The sequence below is a fragment of the Oratosquilla oratoria genome, unplaced genomic scaffold (assembly GCF_046742065.1).
Source record: "Oratosquilla oratoria isolate Oo_2021 unplaced genomic scaffold, ASM4674206v1 SCAFFOLD60, whole genome shotgun sequence".
Classification (NCBI taxonomy): Eukaryota; Metazoa; Arthropoda; class Malacostraca; order Stomatopoda; family Squillidae; genus Oratosquilla; species Oratosquilla oratoria.
Window position 1 is genome coordinate 139,154 of NW_027467724.1, and position 13,525 is coordinate 152,678.

The following is a 13,525-nucleotide window of genomic DNA, read 5'->3' on the forward strand; positions in this document are numbered from 1 at the left end:
TGAAGAAACACTGTTTTATAAATAACTATGCATTTCGCCCATCCGTTCATTAATTTCATATTTTGACGGCAGATATGCCATTTTGACACTACATATTTTTTGGGTATCAGTGGTGGTATTACAATGCAGATAAAGGCACGCGAGATGGACTGGACTCGGCTCGACTGCTTTGCTACATACTAACAGTTGATAATAGTGTTATTAGATATATTTACAGTAAAATTATTCATAAAATTTACGTACTTGGAGCCAATCAAACATCTCTAATGATGGACTTACCAAATTGTGCCCTAAATTATTTATATGGTCATTCTAGATCTCGATGCATTCTCGAGTTGGTACAAACTTTCAACATGATGATTTGAGTACATTATTTCTCGTAAGTTTCCCCACCAATATGCTCACTCGTACCATACCGCATTTCGATTGCGCTATTTTTGCCTTTAATTTCCAGTCGGAAATAATTCAGGATTCTTTACCACAAGAGAAAAATGGAAAACTAAGGATAAATTTGGACTTTGCTATATATGTTCATAAAAACAATAATTTTACAGTTTGGTGACACGATTGGAATCATGTCAATAGACGGTAATAGAAGGGTCTTGCGTTGCATTAGAGGGTAGTTCATCGCAAACTAGCGTCAGGAACGTATGGGAATTAAGGAATGCAGTGCTCCAGATCACACTGTGTGACGAAGCTCGTTTTAAAGGGGTATATATTTGCATCACACCCTCAAATTATCATCTTCAATATTCTTTCAAGTTATATGCACGATGCCATGGGCCACTGGATGATTTACATCGAACCGACGAAATTTTACGGAATTCGCAGAAAGGCTAAAACTAGCAAAAATGTATTACCGCCGTTTACAAACGAAGCAACCACTCGTATGTGGGTTTTATTGTCTATTCTTTGCATCAAGCATAATTATAAGAGGTGTTAAACAAACGATGGATTCAGTATTTCATTATCAGATAAAAACATTAGTTATAATGATGCATAAGTTACTCGATTTATGTATAATAATTTTAATTTACCATCGTGTGGAAAGATGCTCTGTCGACCGAAAACGCCACAAGAGACGACGAGAGTGCTTGTTATATTAAATATTGTGCAGAAGTAGAGTGAAAAAAGGGAGGGTTGGTATGATGGTTTAGACTCCTACCCACTCCCACCGGGGGAGAGGAAAGTGTGATCGTCGCCTATATAAGGCCCCGTCCACACTGTGCCCCATGAACATAACCTTCCCCTCTCACAAAAACCGATCCCGCGCAAGCGGGTGGTCTTTCCTAGGAATTCAGAATTCAGAATTCAGAATCAACACAGTGCTCCTAGAGGTCGGACGTCTCTCCACTCCAGCTCTCTCGACAAACGCCCAGGAATCTTCGCCGGCCGGTGGTGGCGAGGAGATATATCTCCTTTGCTGCTGCCGGTCTGGCACAGGCCGACCTCTTCGTTGACGTCGGCAGGCGGGTTTACACCAAGACAAATACACACATTTCCCAAGTCACGTAATTCTCTGTTTTCAGAGTAGTGCTTGGAAGAAAAGAGGCACACGCACACTTGCTCGCTGGCTTAGCAGAGGCCCAACCCAGCTCTTAATCAGAGCCCTCATCTAATCGCAGGCTGGTCGATGGAGAGGAATGGGGACGCCTCTCTGTCCAACTGGCCCGCAACCTAACGCTGGCCTCTTCGCTGACGCTGGCGAGCGAGTTTACAATTCTGACATTTACACACAGTTCCCAATCACGTAATTCTCTGCTTTCAGAGTTGTGATTGGAAGGAGAGAGATAATACAACACCCGCCCGCCTGCCCCCCTCGCACCGACACTGACTCAACTCTACAGAATCTCAAACCCAACCTGGGGAAAAGCAGGCAACTCAGGCCTTACCTGTGGCTTATCAGGAACGCGCTCTACACGCGGTAAGTGAACTCTACTCACTTCCCGTAAGATACATACACACACCTCTCACGAACATAGCCACGACACACGCACAAACATCTGCACTTACTTTTTCTTCGACTAAAATTTGCTTCCTTTCTAACTTTCTCTTATACTACATCTCATTTCAGTTTACCTCCCGCTAAAGATTTTTTCGTTTTTCCACCTTTCTCTACTACTACGCCTCCTACCATTTTCTAAACTTTTGGTGATCCTAATCCCGACGTCGGCGCCGCCGTCCAAGTTCCTAGTCCATTTCTCCTGAGCCACGACCACCACCAACCCCTAATCGCTCGCTAAATCGCCCGGTGGCAATAGCTCTCTTTTATACACTACTATCTTTTCATTTTCTTACAGACATTCTTCTCCTCCCATAAAAACCGATCCCGCGCAAGCGGGTGGTCTTTCCTAGGAATTCAGAATTCAGAACCTAACCAACTACGCTTCGGATGTCGGCCATTGCCTCTTTAGAGACCAGGCGCCCATTGCCTCACCTGGGCTTAATCAGGAACGTGCTTTGCTTCACCTGGGGTTAATCAGGAATGTGCTTTGCCTCACCTGGGGTTAATCAGGAATGCTCTTTGCCTAGCTTGGGGTTAACACCAACACCACACGCGGAAACTAAACCCTACTCACTTCTCGTAAGATGCATGTCACGACTCGGCAGCACTGTTGGTAGAGTCACAGACTGTCACTACGGCGGTCCGGGTTCTAATCCTGCCCAGGGCTGAAATAATATCAGAATCGCTGCGCTTCGAGTCGTTACTCCAACTCTCGTGGGCGGGGAGTTGGGTGTGTGTGTGCGTGTAAGGTCACAGCATTATCCATAGATCGATCATACGAGCTCTGAGCTCTCTTCCGGGAGGGAAACAGCGGGTGATCACGAGTCCAGCACGTGATCCAAAGATCAAGGTGAATACATACACACACCTCTCACGAACATAGCCACGACCCACACACACACCACATACTTTTTCTTCGACTAAAATTAGCTTCCTTTCTAACTTTCTCTTATATTACATATCATCTCAATTTACCTCCCACTAAAGATTTTTCTGTTTTTCAATCTTTCTCTACTACTACGCCTCCTCCCATTTTCTCAACTTTTGGTGATTCTAATCGCAGGCGTCGGCGCCGCCGTCCAAGTTCCCTGCCCGTTTCTCCCGAGCCACCACCATCAATCGCCCCTTAGTATATCGCCCATGCAAAAAGCGTTTATTGGCAATAGCCCTCTTTTATATACTACTATATTCTAATTTTCTTACATTCTTCCCCTCCAACACAAACCGATCCCGCGCTAGTGGGTGGTCTGTCCCAAGAAGCCCATAGCCAACATACCCTGAAGATAATCACGACTAAAATTCGCTTCCTTTCTAACTTTCTCTCGACTACATCTCATTTCAGTTTACTATCTTATTCTATTTTTATTATTATTATTACTATTATTATTATTATTATTATTTTTTTATTTATTTTTTTTTTTTAACCTTTCTCTACCACTGCACCTCCCACCATTTTCTCAGCTTTTGGTGTACTTAGATACAGGCGTCGGCGTCGCTGTCCAAGTTCCCTGGCCATTCCTCCCGCGCCACGACCATCATCGCCCCTTAGTAAATCACCCCTGATATTGCACTTATTAGCAATAGCCGACTTTTATACACTACTATCTTTCCATTGTTTACAGACGGTTCTTCCCCTCCCACAAACACCGATCCCGCGCGAGCGAGTGGTCTTTCCTAGGTAGTCCATAGTCCATCAGGCTCAGCAGAGGTCAGACGTCGCTCCTAGCTCTAACTCTCACATTCACCGTCCACCGTTCTTCGCCGGCCGGTTGTGGCAGAGATTTTTTCTCTCCCCTGATGCTGACCGGTTCGACACACGCCTGACATCTTCGTTAACGCTGGCAAGCGGGCTTACATTTTAGACAAATACACATGTTTCCCGAATCACTTAATTCTCTGTTTACAGTTATGCTCGGAAGAAAAGAGACTCACACAAATCTACACTCGCCCGCTTACCCACCGCACTTCCCATCGAATCTACTCTTTAGACTACGCTCCAGTTATCGCCTGCTACCTCGCTAGATCTTTTTTCCTTTAGGGAACCGCCCGTCGCTGACTCAATACCACCCAGTACCGCTCTGCCTCGCTTGGAGCCAATCAGCACCACTATGCCTCGCTTGGGGCATATCAGCACCGCTCTTCCTCGCCCGATGACTTCTGTCAGCAATGCTACACTTATCACCCGCTGCCTCGCTAGAGGCCAACTCTCTTCTCCTTTTAGGGAACCGCCCGCCACTGACTCGTCAGCACCGCTCTGCCTCGCTCTGCCACGCACTGGTGTGCTTACTTCCCCATGTACCCTTTTTGTATCTCCTCTTAGTATACTTAACCCACTCTCTGTAAAACCACACTGAAGGGGATCACAGTGATCGCAATATACATATCTTCAAATATCTTTTTCTCTAATAGTAGGATAGTCAGCTCACATATATTTCTTCAACCATTTCTGGTGGACAGTTTGATCTTTTCAGAGGTTGTTGGGTTTGTGGACGGGGTTGGATTGGGTAGACTAATGATTGTATGGCTGCTGCATAGGATTTTGGGGTTGAATTGGTGAGAGTTAGGGTTGGTGTTAGTTGTGGGGCTAAGCAGGGAGGTGGTTGAGGTGGGCTGGTAGTTGGACTGGAAGATGAATGAGGTGGGTTTGCGGGGGTTGGGGTTTGTTGTGGGGGTGAATTGAGAAGTGGGTTAGTTGAAAAAGAGGAGTTTGGGGTGGTAGTCGGGACCGATGGGGAGGTGGGCAAGGTGAGCTGGGTGTTGGGGTTGGTGGATGTCTGGGTTGGGTGAGGTGGGTTGGTAGGAACTGAGGTCAGTTGTGAGGTTGGGTGGTGGGAATTGGAATTAGTGTGGGGTTGTTCCACAGGATCTATGTTCATTGTTTGTAGCCACGCACGGGAGAGTCACTCCAGTGGGAATATTGTTGGAGAGTCGAACTGGATTTACAAGTTGTAGTGCTTCAGCATAGGTTGTTCCGGGGTTGGCCAACATAGCTCAGGTTCGAGCTTCCCAGAAACTGGTTCATTCTTTGTCTCGGAGACAAAGTACTTCTCGTTTGTAGCAATATACAGTGCAGTCCCATGAGGAAGACACATGGTCTCCTCCATAGTTATTACATTTGAGGGGGTTGTTGCCTGGGGATCTATGTTTGGGAGCGGAGCAGTGAACAAAGGATTACAAAGGAGGAGCATGCCGACAGGAGACCTTTTGGTCCATAACTAGGTCGGATGCGCATAAAATTGATAATAATGATAAATGAAAAATGTAATAATATAAATAATAATTAGAGAATTAAATAGGTAAAGTTAGATGATAAACAAACAGGTAAATAATAATAGATTGACAGATGACAATAAATGATAATCAAAGAAATAATATTAAACAGACAATAATAAATAATATAAAATAAATGGTACACATTAGAGCATCTTGCTTAAGTATTTATCTAAACGAATCTTAAAGCTTCAAGCTGAACTACCTTGCACTGCCTCTACAGGAAGTTTATTCCATTCATTAACTACATGGTTGGCAAAATTGTTTCTACCCACATCCAAATAAAATCTATTTCCTGACAGTTTGAGTCCATTATTTCTTGTTGGATTCTCATTCAGTGTAAAAATTTTGTCACTTTTGATGTTATCAATTCCCTTTAGAATCTTAAAGACCTGTTCCAAGTCACCTTTGAGTCTACACTTTTTTAGGGAAAACAGATTAATATATTTTAGTTTATTTTTGTATGATTTATTTTTCTATATTTGGAATCAGTTTTATGGCTCCTCGTTGTACTTTTTCCAATCTGAGAGAGATGGACTTTTGAAGTCAAAAGATCGCGCAATCAGTCCTAGAATATTATTTGCTTTCTCAGAGGCTGAAATACACTGCTTGGATGATTTGAGATCATTACGGATTATGGCGAGATCCTTTTCACTATCAACATTTGTTAATGAATTTCCAAATAACTTGTAATCGTACTTAGTTATTTTTACCAATGTGCATAACCTTGCTTTGTGTGAAATTTTATTAGCCACCTTTCAGACCATTGCTGTAGTTTATCTAAATCTTCTTGAATATCTAATTAGTTTGAGTTATCATTTGCCATTCCTCAGAGTTTTGTATCATCAGTAAATCTGGAGACAATAGATTTCAGTCTGTGGACTATACCATTTTTATATACTATGAATAGAAGTGACCCAAGAACAGAACCCTGAGGAACTCCACTCATAACATTTTGCCATCTAGAAGTTTTGCCATTTAGAACAGCTCTGTTTTCAATCCTTCAACTAATTACTAGTCCAACTTAATAGGCTACCACTTATTCCGTGTGAAGCTACCGGTAGTTCAGTAAGTAGTCTTTTGTGGGGGATGGTATCAAAAGCTTTTGCAAAGTCTAGATATATTAAATCTATATAGTTTTTTTTTTGTCATAATTTGAGATGACTGTGTTGTAGAATTTGAGTAAGTCATGCAAGAATGTTTCTGTATGAATCCATGCTGGCTATCATTTTTCCCACAATTGAGGTCAAGCTTATAGGCCTGTAGTTATTTGGTTTCTTTTTGTCATCTTTTTTTGAATGTGGGAGTAACATTAGCTAGCTTCCATTCTCTTGGGACATCGAATATGATGGATTTCTTGAAAAAAAAATTTAATGGAACAACAATCTCATTTTTCATTTCCTTTAAGATTCTTGAATGCCAACCATCAGGCCCTTGTGTTTTATTAACTTTGAGTTTTTCTATACACCTTTTAATTTTTTCTTTTATTATATTTACCATATTAAGTTTGCCCTAGACTTTTCACAGGTTTCAGTCTGGAGTTCACTTTGAGGTGTTTCATTTACGAATACTGAACTAATTGTTTAAAATATCACCGAGAAAATCTATCAAGCAACTACCTATATGGTCATGTTCAAAGGTCATCCAATCAATGTCAGTAAAATTGAAATCACCCATTATTTATAAGTCCCAGTTGCAGTTCTTGAAACAACATTTTGTCTTCTGCTAATGATAATATCTTTAGCCTATATATTACACCTACATTCATTTTTTGTCCATTTGTTTGGGTTTATTTTACCCACAAACTATCCTATGCATCCCGTTTCACTTTCTCTATAACACAGGCATAGACATTGCTTTTAATGTACAACAGAACAGCCCAACTTTTCTTTTGGTTTCTATCTTGAAAGTATTTAAATCCCACAATATTAAATTCAGCTTCAAACTCTCCACTGCTTAACCATGTCTTGGTTATTCCTACCATACTGAAATTTCTGTTTTTGACATACACCTGGATTTCTGCGTAGATCCTCTCATTGATCCCCATGGCTCTACTATTCCAACATGAGCCTGCATAGATCTTCAGAAGGATCTCACAGACTATGTGACAGCTCCCACATTCCTTCATCTCCTGAAAGAGGACCTTGTAACCCCAAACTAGTTCCTCAGATCTCACCCTATCCACATCATTACTTCCCATGTAAACAATCGTAACCGTCTTCATCCACCTTTGCTCCCTGATGGTCTGGATACAATTGGCAATCCCACGGCCTGGTGGACATACAAGCTTACAACATTGTTTAGTCTTCCGCTGAAGGATGTTATCATAACCTTGCACCATGGAGTCCATCACCAAGAACTCCTGATTTCCAGCCGAGCACATATTACCTCTTGGCAGTGATATCGCTGTTTGGTATGGCCAAAGTGTTGGCAATTAAAACAACAATGGGGGTGAGGGTATCTTGTATAGAGGTGAATAGGCTTGGGAAAACATAGTTTGAGGGTTGGGTATCAGTATTAGTGGCAGTATGAGGCATAGCGGTGAGCAAGTACAAGGGGAATAGGAGAGAATGGGAAACAAATTTTGGGGTTTTGGTTCGCAAAGTCTGGGGAGATGGTATAGCTTGGTAGAATTAAAAAATACCCAGGCTGCTCCTTTCTTAATCTCCCAGCTGCAGAAAGGTGAGCCCCTTTGGGGGTGCATGGCATATACACCACCTCATGCCAGAGCACTCCATTAGGAGAGCTATGTCAAAAGGCCAAACTTGTCTATCTGATCTAATATGTATGCTGATTTCTTTGGAATTCAAACCATTCAATACTGTTTCTTTTCAATCTTTATGAATATGGCACACTCCATGCCTACATTAAAAAATTACCATAAAGAGGAAATTTTAATTTTTTTTTCTTAATTTGGAAATTTATCAAAGTGAAGTGCTTTTGATAGTAGAATTGCTATAAAAAAACAGAGAAACTGATACAAATTAGCTGAGCAATCTATACATATGATTTCATACATGGGTTATATTAAACATCCTATTTTCCTACATAACTAGTGGTCATCACTGATCTCACAGTAAATATTCATTCTTGAAGGGAAACAAGTGAGAAGTGCTAATTATCAATAGGATGAGTTGGTTCTAGGAACTCAAAATCTTGTCAGTCCAAAGGAATTAAAAGAATAATGAAATATACAAAACTGATGTGTGTAACAGACCAAACAGTTCAGAAGTGATAAACAAGGCAAGGCATTGTGCATATTTTTGTTTTGTACATCCTCTTCCTTGGATATAAACCTAAATGTTTTTCAGTACTTTTCTATTCTCACTAAGTACATTATATATAGATTAGTTTTAGTGTTTTCACAAAGCACAAGTAAAAATGTAGATACAATTTAAAATCTAATTTTACTGGTGCAGTGTTTTTATATCGTTTTCCACTGATAAATAAATTTATATTATAACAAAGAATAATTTCACTTCAAGCACATACAACTGCTGTACAACATGTGACAGTACATTCTTGTGCACACACGAATTGAAAAATATAATAAACTCATTCCTTTAGTGACAAAAATGTAGCAATAACACAACATATGTGAATATAGAAGTAATAACAACACACATGTGATACTGTTTAAAAAGAAGGCAACTCTCTTCCAAACAGTCAGTATTTGATTTAATCTCTTTCTAGTGCAGAGTAAAGACATTCTTCTCTGATTGTCTCTCAATGAATAAGACTCTTATATAAATCATGACAGCAGCCCTACATCAATGTTGCACCAATCATTTGTCACAATTTCCTAAAGTACATCACAACTAAGGCACATTTTGTTCACCTACTGAAAAGATATTCATAGGTGTGGAGTGAAAATCAACTGACAATACATCTAAAATTAACTGTTACAAGTATCTCGGGTCAATTATAGTGGTGAATGCAGTAATTAATGAAGTGAGTTGAAGAAGGAAAAGAGTAAAATGTAAATGAGCAATGAAAAGTGCATCAAGGAAAAGTAATTTGTAAATAAATATAAAGAAAAGGTATGAAGAGGTCATTATGCCTATGATACTATAGAGAACAGATGCTTTGAATACATATTTACCTAATTGTAGTATACAGGAAAGGAGCATTGTGCGATTCTGACTTAATCTATATCCTTGATTTCCAATTATCATATTTAGATTTGAACTTGTGTATTGTTTGAACTTGAGCTATATCACCTTCTCAGCTATTCCATACATTTATTTATCTATATGGAAAAACTGTATTTACTCACATCCTTTAGACATGTAAGCTTCTTAATTTGCTCCCATGACCTCTTAAAGCCCACACCTCCCTTTAGTGACCTGAATAATGTAATCTATCACCTCAATCTCTTCGAAATTTCAAAGTCGGCAGACCCAGTGCAATTAGTCTTTCCTCATATGGTCTATCTGCCTGGCTGGGGACCAGTTTGTTTGCTGCCCTTTGTACGTACATACATATACCAAGGCTTTTTCCCCCTTACAAGGGAGGTAGCCAGCTTCCCTATGTATTTACCTAATTGTAGTATAAAGGAAAGGAGCTTGTTGGGTCCCATCTCATATTTTCTAATTTTCTAACATACCTAGACACAAATTCATGTGCAGTTCCAACATAACCTATGTCTTTGGTTTCCAATTATCATATTTAGATTTGAACTCATGCATTCTCTTTATCTTGCTTATATGTCCTTTACTCTGTGTGGGGACCATACTACTGATGTATATTCCAGTCTTGGATGTATCAGGGTTTCAATGAGTTTTTCATTATCTCTTCATCCATATAATGAAATTGCATCTTAATCTTCTGTAATAGTCCATATGTCTCTCCCACAATCCTACTGATATGTCTGTTAGGTGACAGGCTGTCTTTTATCAACACTCCCAAATCCTTCTCTTTTTGCTTCTGTAACGATTTCACTTTCCAAGGAATATGCGTATCTATCTAATTGTATTTACTTAACTGTAGCATATAGGAAAAGTGCCTCAAATTGATGTACAGTTCCAACATAGTCTATATTCTTGATTTCCAATTATCATATTTAGATCTTAATTCACATATGGTTCCACTTTAGGCTATATCACCTTCGAAGTTATTCCAAGTATCTAAACATACAGAAAACTTTATTTATTCATATCCTTTAGACACAATCTTCCTTATATTGTTCAAATTCTCGCACGCAGCATTAGCTGCCTAACATATGATGATGCATCACAATACCTGCATTACAAAATATAAAGTTACAGATGTATTACTTATTCTCTTTCACTCTGAATATTAATAACCACGGAAAACATGATCAGGCCAGTTCACAGAATATGGGGATCATTCAGCTACAACTACAAAATAAATATAATCAAGATGCCAACATCCTTTTATACCCACTCACTCCTCATGACACCTACGTAGACGTCATTGTACTGAAGGCTTAATAATATGCATGGAAAATGTAAATGAGAGGGAAAGAATACACTAAATTTACAACCTAACCCTGTCAGCTCACTGTAGGCTTATAAGTACATACCTAGTTGTACCTAGTTGTATTATACGGGAAGGGAGCTATGCTCGTGGTGACCCGTCTTTGTATCTTTCAGCATCAATTTTTTTTCTTAAAATCTTGAATAGTGTTTGCACACATGGTTTCTTTATCTAAATTATTCCAGGTATCCAGCACTCTGTGAGGGAAGCTATTTTTTTTTTTCAGATCTCTTCTATAGTTATCCTTTTTGAGTTTCTTTTCGTGTCCTCTTGTTTTTCCATTGTCACATTTAAGTAAATCATTCCTATCATGATTCTATAGATTGTCAGTAGATCTCCTCTTTCTCTTCTCTGCTCCAGTGTAGGTAATTTCAATTTGGACAATCTTTGTTTGTATGTTAATTTGGAAGGAGCTGGTACAGTGAGTCCTCCTTATATGGTAATTCTTTATCCGGTCAATTCACAGTTACGGTATTTGGTAATTACTACCCTCGATTCTATTTAAGAAAAATTCACCGATACGGTATCTGCTCTTCTTTTGTTTACACTGTACCGTAGCACCACCATGCCATCCAGCCACCACAACAGTCTCTTCCTGCGTTCGGTATACGGTAATTTCAATTTGCAGTAAGGTTTTTAGGAACACATATGTACCGTATAACGAGGACTTACTGTATCAACTTTGTCGTTGCTCTTTGTATTCTTTCTAATTTCTTTATATTCTTTTTTGTACTGGGTGTCCATAGTGTTGCTGTGCACTCCAGAGCTTGCTCCAGACGGCGGTTCATCAGTGTGTGGATGTGTTCTGTGTCTTCTGTGTAGTAACTGCATCTGGAGAAATTTTATTCTGTGACCAGGCCTCTTCAGTGGTGCTTGAAGAATACAATGGGTGTTTCAAGAATGGATAGTGCACAATGTGAAGGCGAGGCAGAGCTTGAGTGTTGGAAAAATGAGGATAAAACAGACCAGGGTGGCAAGAATGAATGAGAATCTGACTTGTAAAGGGAATGAAGAAAGCAGAAGTAGAATAAGACCATGATGATGATCTAGGTTCTAGAATGAGATGGATGGATTGGATGAAAAGAACCTTGGATGTACATGGTATGTCAGTAGAACAGTGAAGTGAGTAAAAGTGATAAGAATGTGTGGAGATTGTGAATGGATGATGCCTAAAAGAACATTCCCCTACATTTACTCTGTACTGGAGTAGGTGGGGAGGATGAGGAATCACCATATGACGAAGCAAGAGAAGTAGGCCAGATTCAGTTGTTGGGCCTTGTTGTGGAGCAGTGGGTCATTGCATTGTATATTCACCTTTTCACCTTGGTCTTTGGATCACGTGTTGGACTTGTGATCGAAAGCTATTTCCCTCCCAGAAGAGAGCTCAGAGCTCGTATGACCGATCCATGGGTAATGCTATGACCTTACACGCACACACACCCCCAACTCCCCGCCCACAAGAGTTGGAGTAACGACTCGAAGCGCAGCGATACTGAAACAATTTTAGCCCTGGGCAGGATTCGAACCAGGTACTGCCAGCACCGCCGTACTGACAGTCTGGGACTCTACCATCCGTGCCATTCAAGCAGTGTGACAGGGTAGGGCAACCTTTTATCCCCAAGGTGAGTTAGTAAGAGCAGGTGAATGGCTCTTTTGGGATGAGTGTTAGCTATGAGATTGACTTTTTGTATGGGAAAAAATATTGTAGGGAATCCCTAGTCCCCTCACACCATCCCATTAGTCACCTTCTATGATATGTATGGAAACAGAGTGACAGCAGCCTTCTCTTCCCCACTACTGGACAAGGTTGACCTTTCATCTATAATGAGTTAAGATAGGAGGAACAATGGATGGGTTTTTGGATAGGTGTGGGACATGTGCTTTGTCTTGGCTATCCCCCTTATATAGAGGGCTGCAGAAAGAAAGAAATAAAGAAAAAAAATCACTACACTTAGTTAACTCATTAAAAATAGTTTACAGGATTATTTTCTTTGATAACTTCAGCATTTTTTACATTTGTCTAGTTCTGAACAATCAGCCTCAAATTCCTGAGAATATCTTTACATTTGAAAATAACAGCTTTTGCACAACAAATATCACAAGATTCTCTAGAATTATATCCATTTACAAAATGTCCCCAATTTAGTATATTTTCTTTGATGATTGGAATATGAAAATCTCAAATTTGGACAAATGGTTGAAAACTACCATTTCATCTATACAAGGTCATAGAAATAGTCAAGTCCTTGCCCAAGTTCCCACACTGAAAGCCCTGTATATAGCTCCTTTGCAAGATTAACTCTGGCATTAATGGAGAACAAGGTTGGGTAGAAAATTTTCCTCTTGCCTGTTGATGACCTGTACAATGAATTACAAAGTTATTAATAATTTCACAGATAAATTGCAAAACTATTTCAGCAATATATGAATAAATGATCAAACAAAGTCTAAATATTTTGGTCAAAACACCTTATAGGAATATAATATGTCATATATTTTTGGCCATGTGAACTTACTGGTACTCAAAAAAGTGTTCCACAGACACATCATCATATGAAAACTTGGGCTTATGAGTAGACAGAATATTAATATACTGTTGGTGCGTGACATGGTTTCCTCCTGTAGTGCTATGATCCATTCCATAGAAATTCAAGCCCATAAGGATCTGCAGTTTTCAAATGCAGACAGAATGAAATAAAAGCTTACTGGGACATCAAAGTATACTCTGAAGATGAGAATTAATTCAGATTA

At 39.8% G+C, this 13,525-nt stretch overlaps 1 protein-coding gene across 1 annotated transcript in view; it reads right to left on the bottom strand.

Moving 5' to 3' along the window:
* Window positions 1–8,094: 8,094 nt before the first annotated feature.
* LOC143023776 (chitinase domain-containing protein 1) overlaps window positions 8,095–13,525 on the bottom strand; it is a 37,309-nt gene continuing 31,878 nt past the window's right edge. Inside the window, exons 9-10 of the mRNA XM_076182391.1 lie at window positions 13,291–13,439; window positions 8,095–13,132 (exon numbers count right to left, since the gene is read on the bottom strand). Of these exons, the coding sequence (XP_076038506.1) occupies window positions 12,991–13,132; window positions 13,291–13,439 (291 nt within the window). The 3' untranslated portion in view covers window positions 8,095–12,990. The remainder of the gene's footprint in view (window positions 13,133–13,290; window positions 13,440–13,525) is intronic.